This window comes from Manacus candei, unplaced genomic scaffold, assembly GCF_025592945.1.
Source record: "Manacus candei isolate 608988 ecotype Guabito, Panama unplaced genomic scaffold, ASM2559294v1 h1tg000042l, whole genome shotgun sequence".
Classification (NCBI taxonomy): Eukaryota; Metazoa; Chordata; class Aves; order Passeriformes; family Pipridae; genus Manacus; species Manacus candei.
In genome coordinates this window covers 4,150,683-4,171,096 of record NW_026138090.1, presented here as the reverse complement: position 1 = coordinate 4,171,096, position 20,414 = coordinate 4,150,683, and the positions used below count along the sequence as shown (strand labels likewise).

Here is a 20,414-nt window from a genome sequence, read left to right as displayed (position 1 = left end):
CATGGGCTTTCAACATAATTGTAAATATTTTGGGCAATCAGCCAACGCAAGAGAGTGGGTTTTTCTGACTCAGAGGGTTTGGACTTTCTTCTGAGGTCTGAGTAGTCATCTCAGCTCCAAAAAAAAATAGATTATTATGATTCCCTTTCATCCCCAGCATCACCACTCATAGTACTGGTGAATTGTGAAAAGTTAGTAACTACTGCTAGTTGCTCACTCAGTGACCATAGCTACATAATGTAAAGAAGCCTTTATAAAATTTGCCTTATGCAGAGCTGAAGGCGACAGGAGGGGAACCCAGAAGTGCATTTCTGTCAGTGAATATTTTTACAAGAAGCAGGTTAATAGCACAGAAATGGTTACAATAGGTGGAGTGAAGAAGAAATGCCAAAATGTGATGGCGAACAAAGGGGAACCTTACAGGTAAACAAAATAAAGGATTATTTTGAGCCTAAAAACAAAACAAAGGGTTATTTAGAAACTAAGTCATTCACTTGATGATCCAGTTCCTTTGGTATGGCTGGGGTGGTGGTGACTGATCATGCCCTGGAGCCTGCACAAGCCTCCTTCACTACCCCAAAGCAAAGAAAAAAGGTTCATTTTTAGTACACTCATCATGACTGTGTTGACCATATTTTTCAATGTAATAAGTGCATTTCCATGTTTTGTCTTAGTTTTCCCTCATTCCTAACCCCTCTTGCTTTCCCCTTCAGGTTCTACATTGAAAGCATCTCCTATCTGAAGGACAATGCCACCATCGAGCTGTTTTTCTTGAACGCCAAGTCCTGCATCTACAAGGTAAGGACTCAGGGAGCTCTGTGTGGCATCGGCCACATTTTCTGTCTGCATTTTCTGTCTTGAAATTCACACCTGGACTTTCAGATACAACCTCCTCCTCTTCCTCCTCACAGCCTCCCTCACTCCTCTGCCTCCAGCCGCCCCAGCACTTGGCAGCAGCTTCCCTGTCAGAGGGAGGTTCAAAGGAAAAACACCCCTGAAAGCACCTCTTGTGGCAGGCAGGAGTGAATTTGCACTGCTAAAATTATAAACTGGCTTGTATTTAGAAAGAAAGGTCTGGCTTTGTGTTAAAAACCCGCTCTGAGGTGAGCGGATGTCATGAGGGTTTCCCGCCCGGAGGGGGCGGCAGTGCGGCGTGGGCGCCATATTCTGGGGCCGGGAGGGTGTGTGTGAGGGGGAAGAGCTTGTGAGAGGGAAGGGTGGAATATCCTGACTTGGAAGGAGCCCATTAGGAGTCCAGTTCCTGGCTCTGTCCATGCCAACCCTGAAAATCGCACCATGTGCCTGAGAACATTGTCCAAATGCATCTTGAAATCTGCCAGGCTTGATGCCATGACCACTTCCTTGCGGAGCCTGTTCCAGTGCCCAAGCACCCTCTGGGTGAAGAACCTCTTCCTAATGTCCCACTAAACCTCCCCAGACACAGCTTCATGCCATTCCCTCGGGTCCTGACTCTGGTCACCAGAGTAAAGAGATCTGTGACTGCCCCTCCACTGTCCCTCGTGAGGAAGCTGCAGACCACCATGAGGTCTCCCCTCAGTCTTCTCCAGACTGAACAAGCCAAGTGACCTGAAGTTTGTGGGGCAGCAGGAGTCTGTGGGTGTATGCGTGAGTGGACTAAGGGTACTTGTGGGTATGCACTGAAGATCACCTTTTACAGGAACAAGCCATGCACTGAGAAATATTTTTTTCCATCAGGAAAAAATCTACCCTCCCTGGTAAGCCACTGAAACACCAGCCTACTGTCCCTGGCACTGTAGCTCAGAGCACCCCTGGCAAGGCACTCTGTGCGCCAGAGATAAGGGCATCCTGGCACAGCCTCCACTCAGAGTAGTGCCCTCAGCAGAGCAGTGAAGCTGATCCCCCAGATACCACAAGCCAAACATACACATGAAAGGAGTGGGTGCAGAGAATTAACCAGCCCCAGACCACGCTGAGGTGGAGATTGGCAGTGTGCAGACTTAGCCAGCCGGGTGGGCTGGACGTCTGGGACTGGGAGAGGTTTTTCAGCAGCTGGGATTCCCTGGGAGGATCCCTTCTACCTCCCTGTGTGCTGGCAGAGGCCATTCCCGATGACTCACCTCCATCTGCCAGGGAGGAAGCAGTAGGAAAAGACAACTGTAGTCAGGGAGCAATTTTACTCACATCCCACAACTCAGCACATTTGTGACCTGTTAAGCCAAATAGCTTACACCGAATCCAGAGCCTTGCTTGACATCTACATGTCCTAAAATGTAGGGGCTAACTTTGCATCTTCTAAAATGCAGAGCAGAAGCCAGCAAATGCCTTTTTTCCAGTGCTCAGGAACCAGGCAGGGTCGCTGAGCTGAGCTGTGCAGCGCTTTGCTCTCCGGCAAGGCTGCAATTAGATGTGCTTAGTCAGCCCTCCTCAGCAACAAGCTCAGTGAGCATCACATTTTGGTTCCTGGGGAAAGTTCCTTTTTGAAGTCTTGCCAGGAAAAGCTTACACCGTTGTTCTTTTTTCGGAGAAAGCTTAATAATGAGAGGAGAGGAAGAGAAATAAAGAAAAAAAGTGCCTACAGACCTAGGTTGGTCTATTTCAGTCTGACCTCTCCTGAAACCATTACTTTGCACATTCAAGCTGACTGTCATCTCTTCCCGAAAATAGCCCTGCTGAATTCCCAGTCTCCCATGAGGATCCTTCCCAATTTGACTTCCAGCCACAGTAAGCCATGCTGTGCTATTAAAAAAAGGCGCTGAATTTGAAAGTTGGGTGCAAAATGTCTGCTAAGACTCAGGGCAAGCACCCACCCAGCACGCCTGCAGGACTCCTGTAGCTGTAAAAAGGGGAATTCAGTGTTTAAGCACAGCCAGAGCTTCTTGTTCCTGCAGCTAGCAGGTGGTGTTGCATGCTCCCAAACCTTGAAAGCTTCCTTGTTTCACCAAAAGTTTCCTTGTTGGACTTCCCATGAATACCTCCACCTCTGGTTCTGCTGCAGCCCAGAAAGACCATGAAATAAGTGTAGTTCCTAATGCTGTGCTAGAACCTCAGACCTTTCCCTGTTAATTCTCCAGACAGACGTCCTCAACCATCCCCATACACAGAGATGCTCAAGCTGGGAAAGAATAAAACTGAGGCCTGTTTAGTTTGGGGCTGCTGGTCACTGGGTTGCCAGCTGGCTCTGTGCTAGGGCTGTACTCCTCTGGTTGTGCCCACCACTCCCCCTCCATCGCCCTGTTGTGTAATGAGACATTCATGAACTCACACACCCGAATCCTCGCACAGGACCAGCAAGATACTGTTGCCCAGAAAGGCCAAACCACGTTTGTACTACCAAATAAGACAGGGCTTGGCATCAGACGCTGTCCCTTGATCAGTCAGGCTGTTTAATTACTAGCACGTTCTGGTGTGGGTTTTGGCGTGTGCCAGCAAGCTCCGTCCCAGGCGTTGCTTCGGCACTGTTCAAGGTTGTGCACCTGTTCCCAATAGGCTACACAGTGGTGGAAACCCCATCTGGGACTGGGGGAGGGAGGAATAGTGTTTAGTCCTCTTGCACCCACCGCTTCCCTTGGCACAAGGTTCATCCTTGGTGCAGGTGCCTGTGTGAGTCAGGCAGTTCAGCTGAAAGGGGAAAGGTGTGTTTATCGCCCGCAGCAGAGCTGCTCTTCGCTCCCCAAGGAGTTGTTATGAAAGAGGCGAAGAAATCACTTATTTTAAAAAGCTGGCGCTTGTGAAAGCCAAGGACACCTGGATCTTACCCTGTGTTTTGTTCCCTTTACTTTTGATTTTACCAGAGACAAGCCAATGCAGCAATTGTGGCTTGTAAATGAGGTGTGGCCGTGACTTGGCTGAAGCGTGGATCACAGCAGTGATCTATATTTAGATCACTCATTTCTTGCCAGATGAAGTAAAACATTAAAAACAGCAGCTTAAATAAATACAACAGAAAAATCACCACAAGAGTGAGCTGAGCAGTGATCCAGTTTACCAGTCCATGTACGTAGGAGACAATGTAGGAGTTCTAGTTGCAGAATAGAGATCTAAACAGTATCTCAGTAAAAGCCCATTAGCTTCCCAGGAGCAGGGACCGAAGACTCAGGAAGAGCACACTTGGCCACAAGACTAGTGCTCATACCCTCCATCCCAAGCATCCTTGATACCGGGTCTGCATCCCAAGCATTCAGACAAAGCAGTGCCTGGACCCCTTGGTTCTGTGACTGCCATCTCAGGCACAACAGAAGCATCCTGAGAGGACCTAATGGGACCATCAGTGTCCTTCATGTGACCAGGGTGTCCAAGCAAACCCTTCAGGATTGCTTTCATCACAGGTTGGATCCTATAGAATGGAGCAGAGAAGATCTACCAAAAGATTTGCTGTCACTGCTCATTCTCAAACCACCCCCAGACCCAGTGCTTGTGGGGATGAAAGGGCCAAAACCAGAGTTCCCATCCTGCACGTGGGAATATGGCTCTTCTTGCTTTGAGTTTACCCTGGGCAAGGATCAGAGTTCGGGGGGGACTTTGACACAACTTCAATGAAGACAAATTCTAATTTTCTTGCTTTTGTGAGCCAAGGGTAAAGCTGTGTTCCCTTTGCATGGGTGCATGGGTGACAGTTGGGGGCAAAAAAATGTATTTTCTAGGCTACTTGTCACTGAATCACACAAGAAAATAAAATTTACCCTGATCCTCAGCCTTCCACCTGCTTTCTCCTTGCTCTTCCTTCATGCCACATTCAGTTATGCTTCATTTACCAAGCCATTACACCAAATATTTGGCTTTCTCCACATCTGAGTGGAGTGGGCAGGTTCTCCCTCCCTTTAGTTTCCAGGAGCACAGAGAATGCTTTGAAGCCAGGGGAGAAGACTGGCACCACATGCTTTGCTGTGCAGTAGGCAGGAGGAGATGTATGTCCTTCTTACAGCAGCTCAAACTCAACTCTCTTTTTCTTTCTTGTTTTCTTCACCTTTCAAGGAACTCATTGAGGTTGACAGCGAGGTGGTGTTTGAACTGGCTGCGTACATCTTGCAGGTAAGGACCCACCTTCTCTCACTTCGTGCTTTGTTATGTTGCATTAAATCTTTTGATTTGCCAGATCCACAACAGCTGTATGGCAGTGTAGGGGTTCCCTCAATTGCAGGAGAAAGATGTCTTTACACAGTTTTCATGGTTTCTACCAAAATGAGTACAGAAGGCTCTCAAACCAGACCTCTCCATGCAGGGAGCTGATACTACTGCTCAGCATTTTGCATACAGAAATGTGTATTATATTTGCACCAACACAGATATCCAAGACCCTGGAGTATAATGTACAGCCAGAGAAAATCTAAATGCAAATTCCTAGGTGAAATCCATATGCAATGAGTTCTTCTCCAGTGACCCTCCTTGCATTTGTTTTCCCAATGGGGTTTGGTCGTCTGATGAGCTCCATAAGTTTCTACATATGCAACTGTATTCTTCAACATGGGCAGAATAGCTTAAAGGCTTTCCAAAATATTGTCTTTTGAAGTTCTGCTCTTCAAGAAGAGGGAAAAGGGTCAGAGGGCAAATGACCAGCAGTGTTTGGTAAATATCTAATTCCCAGAAAAGAATCTTCTCAGGGTAACGAAGGTGGGTTATGTGAAAGTTCTCTTTTTAGGAACTTGACTGTGGGAGCAGATCAGACATAATTGTCAGATGATCCTTGTTCCCCTCTCTTACGGTCTGATTTTTTCCCATGAGTCATGAAGCTGTGAGGAGCCATGTGAGCAGAAAAGCCAGCTCATCAGAGTGCACTAATAAATAACAATGCACTGCACTTCTAGAGCACTTGCCATGTTAAAGAAGCAATTAATGCGTAGGGATTTGAACCTTCATTAAAATCATTTTATGTAACAAAAATGGAGTGAGAGAGTCAGGATGGGGGACTCAATTAACAGCACATTATAGAAACTGCATATTGGCTGTTGGGGGAATACACATCAAACAACGGGCCCATTGTGAGGAGCAGCAATGGGGTTATGAATCTATTGTCTGCTCATCCTAATGAATAACTTACGTGCTTAGTAATTGTACAGCCAGATCCAGAGCTCCTGCCATAACCCTTGTTGCTGGGATTGTTTCTTGCCACAAACACAGGATGTTACGTGTGTTCCTGTAGTAGTTTGATGTGTAACTTAATGAAAACACTCAAAACAAGCCACACCTCTACTCTCTGTAACCAGAAATTACTACAGCCCGTGTTTGTGACAGGATCCAAGTAAAACAAATGGGATCATACTGCATTTTGTTCTACTTCTCGCTGCAGCATTTAGGTCAAAGCACTGAAGTATGAAGAATATACCCTACAAAATTGTTTTTTGAATTTAGTATGCTCATCCCTGTGCAGGCCAGGGCATATCCTATGGGCCTTTCTGTGTGTTGAACTATCATCATGGTATGCTTGAGGAGTCCTTCCTATGAACCAGAGAAGTGCTTGTCTGTCCTTCGGTTCACTCAAAGGGAAATGGGAAGATAGTAAAGGTCTGTCAGAACTCATGATTTAGTCTGCAGCCTTATTCCAAATTGTTTTATTACCAGAACAAATTGAAGTACCACCAAAGCTCTGAACTTTACCCCAGCCTCAGGACTGAAACACCACTGGATGTGGGCTGACATGTTTTGTGGGTAGATGGATGGATGTAAAGACAAAAGACCTGAATGCAAAACCCAGTCCTCTTGGCAGTGGAAATTCCCTCATTTTCCAAATTACCTTCTTGCACTGTGCTTTCTGTGTAGCTAATGGCAAATGAGGTGCTTTAGCATGAATCATGTGAAAGGCATACTGTCTATGGAAAATACAAAATGCATGTTAAATCTATTGAGGAGGGCACTCACCAGATTCTGAGGGTTTGCCAGGTATGCAGTAAGACTCAGGTACTAATATAACTGCTGGAGTGGAACATTATCCAGCCCTTTAACATCAGGCTGTGATGGTAATAAACAGAAATATCTAGATATACAAGCAAGGGAGCTAAATACTCCTCCAAACAACCAGCAAGGAGTTAGACAAACCTGTGGCTTGCATCCCCTTGAAAGCTGACAGTCAGCAAGTTTTTTGAAAGTCTAGGTACTAAAAAATGGCCAGAATACTTGTAAAAAAAGTCAGAGGAGTTGCAGTCTCAGAGGCTGCAAGGCCACTGCGACTTCAGAGATCTCCTAGTAATGTAGCATCCACATCAGCCCAAAAAAATTTAATTACTAGCATTACTTCCTGCAACTTCTTGGGTATCCACTAGCAGAATGGGGAATCATCTGGCCCTGTATTAGGCAAACCTTTTGTTTGTTAATCTGCCCAGCTCACTGCATGTATCATGGCACTTGACATTAGATACTGATTCCAAAAAATACATGAGGAATCAATTACAACAGGAAATTGCTACTAAATGAATTTTGCAAATGGAAAATCTTGAACAGCCGTTTTCTTCTCTTTTTTTTTTTCCATTTTTAATTATAGATTTTTTTATTTTTCTTCCTTGTTTTACAGGAGGCAAAGGGAGATTTTTCAAGGTAGGTGAACTTAAAAGTTTTTACCACTGTGTGCTTTGAGAATGAATCTGGTAAAATCACTGTGTGAGCCATGAGACTCAACTCTTACTGTGTAGAGATTGCCTGTGTGAGCAATGCAGCTCTGTGTGTATGGCTAATATAGACAGCAGGTTTCCTGATATAATTTCTCCACCAAACACAGCCTTGGACCAGAGCATGCCTTGCAAACAGCATTGTTTGTGATTTCGTTGTTGACAAATCTCATTATGTGCTCATGAAGTGCAGGAAACAGACTAGTCTTCAAAAGGAAATTGCTAAGGAAATGACTCTACGATCACTGTTATATCACAGATCCAGCCAGAAGCAACATTAAAATTCCATGACTAATTGATATTTCAGCTCAAATTTGGACAGGGTTCTCAAAATCACAATTTAGATAATTGGGTTTGTTGAACTTCCGCTGTCCCTTGAGCCAAATCTTCAGACTTACAGTAAGAAATTCGAAGAGGTGACTGTTCTTGGTGTTTTAGAAGACTGTTAATGAAATGCTCATGAATTATCATTTAAGTTGACAGTATCTGTCATTTACACATAAGTAGCAACCAAAGGTCAGGTAGTTGTTTGATGTCTCATGTAAGAAACATGAAAGTTCTTTGTGTGAAGCTCAGGAGAACTGACTATGCTAAGTATTTCACATACTCCATATATTATTTTTGCTGACCTGGACATGAGTTCAGCTGGAGGACCACAATATCCTCAAAAGTTAGTTTCAGAATGGGCAGTGGGTTGAATTGCCAGATGAGCCCAAAGAGATGTCTTAATTTTGCCAGCATTGAGCTACACTGAGAGAAGACTGTAATGATAAGAGGCTGTGAATAACAGGCAGGATCCACCATCTGGTGGTCTGGGACTTCTAGCCAGCTAAAATTGAATCAAATCAGTGAAAAGGAACAATGCATTGCAGATATCACCTGTCTGTTGTGGAGTCTGAGCTGACAGAAGGTAACCCTTGCTAAAAGGAAGTTTAAGTTCTGCCACAATATTTCTCAAAACCTTAACATGCAAAATCCCAACATTCATCTGACCACAGAACACACAAGGCCAGTCTTGCTTTGTTTTTCAGTTCTGCTGAATAACTCAGCTATCAGAAGTGCTTATTTAGAGGGTACTGGAGTGCATGTGGCTCTTTGACTTTTCAATCTGGTTTTCAATGCACTGCCAAGTGCTCAGTCCAGAAGAGTTGGGCCAAGAAGAGTTTTGCCATCCAGACCTGTGATGAACCACATCTTCCACTGGTTTTGCTATGAAGAACAATATTTAATGTTTCTCAGAATACCTTGGACGTGATAAAAACACACTCAGAAAGTGTACATTCAGGTTATGAGACACAGAATAGAGAGTAATAGGACTGAAAGTATTTTGTCTTTGAGTATCCATTTCCAGACCAGAAGTGGAAACAGCCAGTGGAAAGCACCCATCTGCTAAAAGTTGTATGTTGTCCCTTGTAATAAAAGGAACAGCTGAGTTTATCATAGGCACAGAAGATTCCTCAACCCATGGTGTTAAGTCCTGCCTCCACATCAGCCATCACCATCACCAGCCCTATTAAAACAGCTCTGAATTCCTTCCACCTGTGGATCACAGTGGTTTGAAGTGTAAGGGGAAATCCTTACGTCCAAGTCAGGCAGAGAAGGGGTGTCATAACAACAACTTGTTGATATTGCCAGGGATCTGAATTTCAAAATGGGCTTTGATGACAAAGAAATCTGCCATACTAGGGGAGTTTAAAGCCTATTCTTGGATGAAGGTAGAAGAATGCTGCTCTGACCCTCAATGGTGTGGAAGATTTGGCATCTCCAGTGATGGCTGTCCATCAGCTCCTCTCTAATGTGCGCTGACATGGGTTTATGCGCTGGGTGAGATCCCAGTGCTACTGAAGTCAGCATGAGGTCATGGTGGTCAAGATTTTGCCTGCTGAGATTTGTGGTTATCATATCAGCAGTGTAAAATCTGGGAAATCAAGCCTGGGGTCAGCCAGAGGAACTGCAGTTGAAGGCAAATGTTCTGACTTCTCTTAGGGATGAAGTTAGCTTCAGTGTTTGCAGTTAGTTGATGTTGAAATACTGTTTAAAGCAGAAGTGGCTACTCTTGGAAACAGAGAAGCTTTGCAGTTTTGAATGTCTTGCTGCTGAGATTTAAGTGTTGTGCATGGCAGCATATGTTGTGTGAAGGTTGAACTCTTGAACTCCTGCTTTGTTTTTTAAGAAACAATTTAATTCTAAAGGGTTGCATGCTTGGAACACAGACTGCAGCATTCCCACACCTGTCCTGTCTACTGCCACTGTCAGATTTATAGCCTGTGATCTGGCCCTGATCCAGAAAAGTACATAAACACTGGCTCATTTGTAGTGATGGGAGAATTGCTGTTCCCCATGGGAGCCTTCCTGTCACTCACTGAGGATCACCTCAGATGCTGGGACAGTCAAAGCCAAACTGTCACAATTTCAGCTGCAGGTTGGCACCTGCCTGTGGTGGCCAGTGTGATTACCTCCAAATCCCACTGCAGCCAATTTGGAGGATCTGGAGCTGGTTCAGGACTCCTGAATGCAGTTACAGGTATGCTATTTGGGCCTCTTAACAGTCAACTTTCTATCTGTGAACTGATACAACGACACCAACTCCACTGCTGTTTTTGAGGAAATCATCCCATACCTCAGAATAATCACTGTGCCCATAGTGCTCCTCTTTACTTTCCTGAAAAGGGGCTCTTGTGCCATATCAAACACATTCTACATCCGTTGGTAGGGCATCATCATGCATGAGATTGTTATCACTGATTCTTACCACCTTGGGCATCACAACGACTCCCATTGTTCAGTAAGCCTGGAGAACACACAGTCCAAGTCACCCTCATCTGTTTTGAGCTAAGATGCCACAGTAGCCCTGACAGATCAGTTTAGCATCTGTAGTGGGCAATTCTTTTAAGCCCTTTTCCATTTCTAATGTGTGTTTCATTTCAAAAACAAGTTCATCAGAAATGCTTGAGCTCCTGAACCTGTTTAGATCAACTAAGACAATTATTTCTGAGAGTTTGCTCGGAGTGGCCTCATCCATCTCTTAGTTGATAAAGTTTTAGGCAGAGCGAGGTTTAAAATAAAAAGCTATTCTCCTTAAGAAGTTCCTAGTCCTCCACACTGAAGGAGAGTGGTTTTCACATTATTTAAGAAAATCCCCAAATGCTTCAGCCGACAAGACTTAAGTAGGCTTACATTCAGGCTGAGAGTTTAAGACAGTCAGGTATCCCTATTCAGCTGATTCTCGGGTTGAACAAGACACTTAAGATTGGATCTGTGCTTTTCAATATTAGCTGAAGTCAATATTTTGACTTCAAAGGCAAAGAATCACTTGTATGAAGCTCCTAAACAAGCACCCTGCAGACTGACCTAAAGGTTATTAGCTCAAGCTAATCTTGTTTCTAGCTGGAAGCTGAGTCACGCTTGGTTGGCAGAGCATGGGCAGGACAAATTTCAGTTCCTTAGATGAACACAAATCCTACAGATATGTAGGCCTCTAGGCCTACACAGAGGAATGAACCAGAGTGCCCTGGCTAATTTGGGGAGGTATATAGCATATTGTTAAAATAACTGAGATTTTTTTTCCCCCTAACTTAATCCTACCAGATTTAGAGTCCAGTCCTAAAATCTTTGGGAAACTCACACCAACTTTGGTTGTAAATGTTTGTAATCGAGTTCTTCAGCCTTAAACAGCACGTATGTCAAAGCAGCTGCAAATAACATATCCTGTTCATTTGTCCCTCAGTTTGGGGTGGGGAAAGGAAAACCCCCGAGTGAAACAAAATCCGTAACTGTTGGAGCCAGCTCCTCAGATAGATTTCTTCCAGTTAAGCAGGATGAGACATTTCAAGTAAAGTCCAAGTATCTCCCAGCAACATAAGAAAGAATAACAAGGGAGGAAAGCTAACAGCCAGTTTCCTGTTAAGCAGAATTTCACAACAATTTCAACGTTTGGGCAGATGGTAATCTAACATAGTTTCAGGCTTACTTTTCTTTCTGTGTAACCAAGTGACATTTAACCAATTAGAATGTATTAAAGGGTTACAAAACCCAGGCTGCATTCTTGCAGCCTAATGGAGAAGATCCTAAGCACTGTACTTCAAACAGTGCCATCTAATCTGAGAATCTCAGACTCTGTATTTCCTCTTGCATTCTACAGAATGAAGTACCGTGCTGAGAAGAGATGGCAACTTGAACCTGTAGCTTTGTTTTGTTACTGATCATTGTTATTACACATGCTGGAAAATGTATGGATTTCCTGAGACAACTGCATGTGTAATCTTGCTCAAAATTATTGCAGCCAGTTTGCAAAAACTTGTTTTTCACAAAATGTTTATGAAATGGCTGGGCAGGCCTTTTGCCCCCGTGTGTAGATAAAAATACTGAGAGATGGTGACTAGTTCATTTGGAAAAGACTTATTAAACAGGCAATATCAGAACCAAAACCAGAACCAGGAGTTCTGATTTCTAGGTCCATTTTTCAGTCAGTCAACCTTACTTCTGGCTACCCAACCAGCCTTCAGGAACCCATGCAAATGGCTTTTCCAGTTCAGTTTTCATACTGTTATTCAGTCTTTTAAATATTATAATTTCCGCCATAGTGCAGGAATAAAGTGGTCCAGGGGACACAGAGAAAGTGTGTTTGGAGCCTTTCCCCTGCATATTAACAAATCTGTGTCAAAAGCACTCTTCTGTATATATCAGCCCTGGAGGCTGGACACTTCCGAATGTAAAATAAATGCAGCACAAGTGACCGGATTAAACAAACACTTTCTAAATACAGTAATAAAATAAACACAATGAGATATTTCACTAGAAAGAGCGTGAAATGCAATAAGTACAAAACCACTAGTGATGCTGCTGGAAACATTTTAAAAATTGAGGGTTTTGGTATTTTAAAAGAAGCCAAAAGGAAAGTGACCTAGTGGTCAGTAGGTCAAATGCAACCTGAGTCGTTATTTTTTTCCTTTTTCTTGATTTGGCATCCTTTTGGGAGTCTAAATAATTCGTCTTGAGATGAGTCTAGCCAGAAGACTTAGTGAATACATGGACCAGGGAATGAAATGCACTTTTGATCCTGGAAGTGATTACCTGAAATACATTTGGCACTTTGAGGCTGTGAGGCGCTATCTTTATGATATTTTCTGGGTACTGAGCAGAAATGGTAATCCCACCCAATAACATCACTAAGAATGTCTTTTTCTCTGATTCTTAAAAGACTTTATCACAGTGAAAGCAAGCTTTGCACCTTACCAACAGAAAAGACAGAGCTGACTGGTGTTAGCCCTTTCTTTTATGGGAGCCATTAATGACTCAGGCTTTTCCCAGACCCTCCAAGACTGTTAGTCACCTATGCTTGCCCTATTTGATAGTTTTCTGGGCTCAGAAAGTCCCTGTTTGGAAATTACTCCGTGCTTTCCCAGAAAAGTGTTGGCGATTTCTCAACTTCCTTCTGTGAGCAGCCAGCCTCAAAAAATCACCACTTGAGGGGCAGTTTCTGCCACTTGTGCTTCGACTTTCCCGCGCTCTATTCTTTTTTCCCAGTTTCTTTGAAAATGTCAGAAACCTCAGTAAGAGCTGAGTATGCACATGCTGTGGAGGAGACAGCCCTGGGCAGACCCAGAAAACTCTAAACAGCAACAGCTTGTTTTCTGGGCTGTCAGTCACAAAACAGAGCAGCCAGATCAACAGATAACACAGAGTGGAGCAGCTTCTTGTTCAGGCTTGTGCAGATATTTACCCGCCGTGGAAGAATAAATCTGAATAGTTGTTGAGCATTTGCACTTAGTCGGGAAGAGCTCTCTGATGGTTAAATGACCATGGGATTTGGGCAGGAGTGGGTGTTCAAATATTGTTTGTTGAGAGCCTTTTGGCTTGGCATACGAGGTGCTGCTGAGTGGTTTTCTGTGTGCGTAGCACTGCAGTGGTTGCCTTAGTCATTTGTTCTAAGTGTTGTTCTACACATCTTCACTCTGCAAAATTTGAACCTAATTGAGACTTGCACATCTCTCATAGATTTGTCTTGACTAGAAGTTGCGGTCCTGTTTTAAAACTACTTAATTGATTGTCAGGGAACTACCGTAATAATAAATGTCTGTAGACATGCCCAAAATGCCTGCTATGGGATTTATGTCAGTGGTTTACCCTATGGCCCAACCTAGCAATTAACCTACAGACTCCAATTAAGACAAACCCACCAAGGTCTCAGGCAGAGCCTGCTGCTGGGATGTGCAAAAGGAGAAATGCTGTGGGAAGATTTTTACAACTGAAACAGGATCACCTCTCTACAAGCCACCATACAGACTGTCACAGAGAAAAGAACAAAACCCATTGTCCTGGAATGTCCAAGGGCTCCTTGAGTCTTTACAGATGTTAGGATGTCTGGTCTACAGCTGTAGAAGCCAAGACTACCTGTCTGCCTGGCTACCAGCCCCATGGGGGAAGCCAGTGGGCTGGGAAATCTGGAGGTCTGGAAGAGGTGTCTCTCTCTGCAGCTCCAGGACAGCCACAGTTTTGGGGAGGATAAAGGAAAGGGTACAAGAAGGCAGAAAAAAACTTCTACTGAAAAGTAAGCCAATAAACATGAATTCTTTGGCACTCCTCGGTGTCCTGTCTGGCCTTCTTGGCTGTGTATTTCTACAATTTTAAAAGTTAATAGCAGCAGTGCCTTCCTTCCAAAGCCTTTGAGGGTTTTTTTCTCATGTGCACGCAATTCCTTGTGTGTGTTTAAAAGTGGGAAGGGAGGCATTTGGGGTTTGTAGGAGAAAATCCCACGGTTTCATTTCATCTGTGAGAATCTGCTTCCCATTTCATGAGCCTTCCCTGCTCTCTGCTGTGCAGTGATGCTGCTCCGGCTGGCCAGTGTGGCTACTGGAGGTTGCAGGGAGAAGAATGAGCAAGATGATTGTGCCTGGTCCCGTGGAGGGTTTTGTGCAGCAGGACAAATCCAAATTGGAGTCTTATCAGTGAAGATGTTGTGCAAAGACCAGGTCACTGGGCAAGAGGCTAAGAACAACCTGTGATGCTAAGAAAGCAAATCATTATTTCTTGCAGCAGTTCCTAAGGTACTAAATAAAGAAGTTTTATTACAGCCAAAAAATCACTTTCTCTTCTCTTCCCCTTGTTTTTTTCTGTATATGAACATGTCCATGGGACTGTGCTCAATGACATATGACATTGTGGCTTTTGTGTCCAGTCATTGGTAGGAAGTTCTTCAGCATAACCATCTGGGAGAGTTTCTCTCCAATTTTGATAATAGAGGGAAAAGTTAACTGGGCTGCCATAAAACAAATAAAGAGAGGAGAAAAAGGAAACCCCAGTGCCTTTTGTTAAGGAGGAACAGATGTACAGCCATAGCAGCCTGCCAGCTAGGTCAGGTCATATCAAATATTGTGGTTGTTTTCTTGTAGCCTGATCCTCCTTTTGAACTCTCTTTCAGCAATGAAGTTGTAAGGAATGAATTAAAGAAGCTGCCAGCCCTTCCGACGCCGGCGCTGAAGGAGCATCCTTCCCTCGCTTACTGGTAACGTACCTCTCTGCTCAGCAGCTTTGCAGTGTCTTGTGAAGGACCTGGCTCTGGCAGTAAGTGCTCCGAGAGTGGAAGTGGGATGCAGGGATTCCTGCCTTCTAGCTCTGGGTTTGCCACCGACTCACTGCATGAGTTAACACAAGTGGAACTGCCCTGCTGGGCCTCAGTTTCCCTGTCTGCCCCATGTCTGGGTCAGAAAATTCGCTGTAAACATGCAAGTGTCCTGATGAAATCAAGAGGCCTAATGTGCCATTTACTTCCTAGCACTTTGTATCTGTGAAAGAGTTTTCCTGGCTGGAAATGTCATGTTTTGCACTGCTCTGTGTTGTTTTGAGTGATTCAGTTTCATCTTGCAAATCTTCTCTGTGTGGCATAGATGAACTATAAGGGATATATTTTCTCCTTTTATATGAACTAGGTGAAGTTTGGAGGTGGATGCTTGTTTGCTCTGTCTTTATTGCACTAAAAATTAAATCCAGGGCAGGAGCAGGGTCACAATTAAATTTTATATGCCCCACACATAGATTCTTTGTGCCACCCTGCATATCTGTTTTATCTGTGCAAATAGGAAAGTATTTGGGGAAAGACTGTTCATTAAAAGGGAGATGCTTTCACTTGATTTTCTGCTTGGTGCTCTTTCATGTTTGCCTTTAAAGCATTGGGCTGCAAGCCTGGGGATTAGAGAGAACTCCTTTATCTGCTACTCTCTTAATTTCTCCATTTTAGTAAATCTGAGGATGGCAGGGAGGAAACAAATCAGTTTGTAGGATATGATCTCAGTTCTTCCCTTTGCCAAGAAGGTCATCCACTTCTCCTTGCATGGCTACAATACTGGAATTAGCTATAGCTCATGCCAAGCCATAGGCCAGCTGGTCTGTGAGGTCTCATTTTCTGAGAACATCAGAGCATCAGAAGAGATTTGGAGTCCCCAGTTGAAATCAGGATCACTAACACAAAAGCTGAGGATCATCACAGTGTCCTGGTGTTTCTCTCTAAGAACCAAATCAGTCTTTGTGAAAAATTATAAGTGTAAGCTGCAGTTTCATTGAAGAAGAATGGTCTTCCTCTTTGGAGCATCTCTTCTTTTTCCAAAAACCAATCCACACACTCAAAGCAGTACATTTCCAGCCAGTTGGTGGCCTGGTTGACTGACAGACTGAGAGCTCAAGCTAAAAGGCATCATGAGAGGAGTGGTGGGAACAAGTAGGCAGTGACAGGGAAGGCAAATCTGACTCTTCAGCAGCAACATGGCCTGAGCTCTTATTAAAGTGCCCACATAGCAAAAAGGGCTGCGTAAAATCTTCATGCTCAGAATGTATTTGCAGTTATACACAGGGTACAACACTTCTTACAGCTGTACTTAATTTGGGGGGGCCTCTTGTGACTGAGAATAAGTCACAGGTTGGGAAGACGGTGTTGCCAATGGAGCAATAAAATCAGAGGCTACAGTCCTGTGACTCCCTTGTGATTTCATGCCAGTAGCCAGGTCTCAGAGATCTCTTGTACATTAGTAGTTCATTATTTTTTAATGGTGGCTTTTTCCTAAACACCCTCTGAAACACTGAATGCTCTCAAGAAGAGTCTGTTGGCGAATCAGACAAAAAACCTCTAAAATACAGATCAAACTTCAGTGACCTAAGGGAGCAGATTTTTAAAACTGTGTTCTCTGACATTTCTGCATCTCATACAGGTTATCATAATGGATACATATTTCATCCTGTCCTTTTCTGTGTGCAGTCAGTTTTATGCTGCAGTACTTCAGCATTAGCACAAACAGTAACAAGTGAATCTCCCAACTCTGGAAAGAAACTTCTAAAACATTAGAGGTGAGATGGGTAAAGGCTCTAGTTAGTTTAAAACAAACAAACAAAAGAACTTTGTACTATATTTTTATCAGTTGAAATGGATTAAGAGATAATAAAATGGATAATCAAACAAATACTATGATATCTTTGAAAAGATGCTATAATAGGTCTGCATGAAATGATATAACATTTCCATCACCGACCACAAAAAAGCCTCACCATTGCTCCTACCAAATGTATTAAGATCTATGGGATGAGTTCTGGCTTCTTAGATCAGCACAGTTTGTGCCTCTGACTCCACCTTCATGGAGTCTCCTGGTTCCATACCCTTGCTTCAGGTCTTTCTCTTCACTGTATTGTCTTCCTGTTTATGGACTTCACAACAAAGTTGAAGGTTTTAATTTTTATATCATCAAGTTGCTGTTTCCAGTTTTCTGCAGGTTCAGAATAATCAGTTCCACATCTTGTTCTCAAGCATCTATTGGCATCACTGATTACTGGTGAAATAAAAAAGGGGCTTCTTGGTGGGTTTGTTTGTGTTTCGTTTTCTTCTAAATGAAAGCTGAACTTCTGGCCTTCCCACACAATCCAGGAGTGGCGCCCCTGAATTTTGATTTCTCTTGCCCATTCACGGAAACAACAGACAGTATTTATTATTTTAGACACAAAACTAGTCACAGAGACTGGAGATAACCTTTAGAAAATGTGTTAACTCACACTGCTCCTTTCCAGCCACTGTCGTTGAATTTTATCTCAGTTCAGATACTCCCCAGCAAACCATCCCAGTACTGGGTTGTCAGTAAGAAAGCCAGGAGGAGATGCAACTGCACAAAAATGGTTGCTAAAATGGGATTTTCAACAGATAGACTTCTCCCAGGTTCACAGAGATTTCAAATGTGAACTTGTTTTTAGCAACCTAAAGCACCAGTGTTGCCAGAAAACCCACCTCTGAAAATATCAGCTGAAAATCACTATTTAGTGATTTTCTGTAGTTCAACACAGACCTGAGGTTCTGGTCCTGTTCCTGGTCCCTTGACCAAAGAGATGCTGGTTGCTTCAGTGGGACAGTATATGACTGCAAATAAATACATTAGTAAATTCAGGAATATAATCAAAATGGACACATCAGGTTAGAAACAGAATAACACTAAGGAACAGCAATGAGTGGACAGCTATTTAAAATAGCTCAGTGTGCTGGGAAGAGAGGGAGGGAACAATTACCTTTTAAAATCTGGATTTGATGATGAGAAACTCAGAGCCTGCATCTGCATGCAAGTTGTCTGCTGTCCAGTTCTGTGAGCTGCTGGGGCAGGAGGGATTTCTTGGCAGTTCTAAAGATCTTTATCAGAGTTGTCTGCTGTGGGATATCATCCACATTTCTGCAGCTTTGGGGGGAAAGTTTTATGAGCTGGCAAACAGACGATAGTGCTCCAGCAGACCCCTGTCTCCACATTAAACATCCTCTGCCAGCCCTCCACTGTGAATGAGTTTCTGTGTCACCAACACAGCAACAAGGCAGAGCAGGGGGAGAGGAGACGTCAGCTGGTAGTCCCAGCAGTGTCCCAGCACTCTCCCAGCTGTCAGTAGCAGCATGGCAGCTGCCTTGAATGAACAGCTGAAATGACAGGGGAGCATATTTGTAGGCCCTGCTAATGCTCCTTTTGACCCCTGAATGATGTTGCTTGTTTTCCCTGGCACATGCTGGGCTTAGCCCTCTGTTCCAGAGCAGGAGGCAGAGAGTGACTTCTGTGCTGGACGACCTTCTGTCACACAGCCGAGGTGGGATTGACCTGACTGTGAACGTTTTTCGATGTGGATCTCACTGTCTGAGCTGGGTGCCCTCAGCTCCCTTTGCTACCAGTGGAGAGAAGCAACAGTAACATCCTCCCAAGGAAGCCATCCAAAATAAATTGGATGAATCGTGCTCTGGAGTACCTGTTTCTTTCCCCAAAGTGCGACTAGCCCAGTGCTGCAGAAAAGGGAAAGACAGCAGATCCCTCTCAATATTCATGGCTTGATTGATAATTCAGGCTTTACTTTTTTTTCCAAAAGAAAGAAGAAACAAGGGTTATAGTTTTCTGGGACTTAACATCTGTACACCTCAAAACATTATACAAAGGGAGATCATCAGTATCCTAAGAGAGCAATGGAGGCATTTGTTTAGGAGAACTGGATAGAACCTGAACTATCCCACATTTCTAGCATGGGCTACAAACATAACTTTATTCATTCTGCTGTTCGGGAAGGCTCCCTGACATATGATCTGTCCTTTTGAAGGAAATGGTCCATCGGTCCATACCCAAGGGGTATGGTCTGGGAATATTTCAATTATTTTATAATAATCATTTGTAAGAAAGCAGAGCACATCCGGAATCACACTGTAGGTACATGTATCCTTTCCTTGAATGGCAGCAATATGAGAGCTTGATCTGTGCAATAAACTGCACAAAAGTAGAAACCAAAGCTGAGCGTTTTCCACTGGAGAAACTCCATTGTTTTCTAAGTCACTCCTGGTTCGTTCCTGTCTGAGGCAGAGGAATTGCATCCACATGTAATCATGATTTTAAGAGGTAATTTCAAAGGGCTGTAAGCCCTCTCTGTCTATCTTTTTTATTAAGAATGATGTTTTTTGGAGATCTTCCAGTACTGAACACTCATGTAATTCAGTTATTGCTCCAAAAGTAATCCCGTTTATGATAATCACGGCAGGAGACCTGGGCTCTGCCTCCATGTGCACGCCCATAACATCTGTGGTACTTGCTTGGATCAGTGCACTGAATATGGTTTCATAGCTGTAGAATTTGCAGCTTACAGATCATTTTCTAAGCATCAAATTTATTCTGAGGGATTTATTGTGAGAGCTGGACGATTGCTTTGCCCATGTAATTTGTCACTGGCTCAGGCAGCACCCTGTACCTGCTATGGCCTGCTGGTGGCACATTGCTTCACCTTGCCCCAAAAAGAGCCCTTTTATTTTTGCAGGATGAGTGGGGGAAGTCACTCGGTGAGTGAGTAAGGAAAGCAGTTACTCCAGACAAATGACAGGCTTGTGGGGGAACAACTGGTCCTGCCAACAATCCAACAGACTATCTCTGTTGCTCTGTGCTGCCTATGTTGGTGTTTCTGGTTCTCTCCCTTTCTCTCTGCATTACCAGGGGTGCACAGGCCTCAGCTCCCCCATGCCCCTTCTTTCTGAAAGATGTTTTGGCTCTGGAGATTCTGACTCTCTTTCTAAAAGAAATTCTGTCCTCTCTGAACAGGGGTACACATGGGGAAGGCAGCAATGAATAGATGCAGTCGTGCTAGCTGGGCTGGTGAAACACTTTGTAATTTTCCACAAAAGTCCCCATGGGCATCTCTAAGCAGTTGGGATGAGGTCATCTACCAGACCATCCCACACCACTGTGCTCCTTCACGCTGTCTAACAATGCAAATAGCTTCAGTTCTGCCTGGGGAAGGATTACTGCATGGTGGACAGCCTTGGTTGCTTTTAAATGCCCCATTAGGGGCTCCCACTGGACC

At 43.9% G+C, this 20,414-nt stretch overlaps 1 protein-coding gene across 7 annotated transcripts in view; it reads left to right on the top strand.

The window, feature by feature from the left end:
• The window catches only part of FRMD4A (FERM domain containing 4A), a 365,081-nt gene that overhangs the window by 285,317 nt on the left and 59,350 nt on the right, over window positions 1-20,414 (top strand). For all 7 annotated transcript variants that reach the window (XM_051795149.1, XM_051795154.1, XM_051795148.1 and 4 more), the window contains 4 exons: window positions 714-798; window positions 4,954-5,010; window positions 7,484-7,506; window positions 14,998-15,081. In XM_051795149.1, the coding sequence (XP_051651109.1) occupies window positions 714-798; window positions 4,954-5,010; window positions 7,484-7,506; window positions 14,998-15,081 (249 nt within the window). The remainder of the gene's footprint in view (window positions 1-713; window positions 799-4,953; window positions 5,011-7,483; window positions 7,507-14,997; window positions 15,082-20,414) is intronic.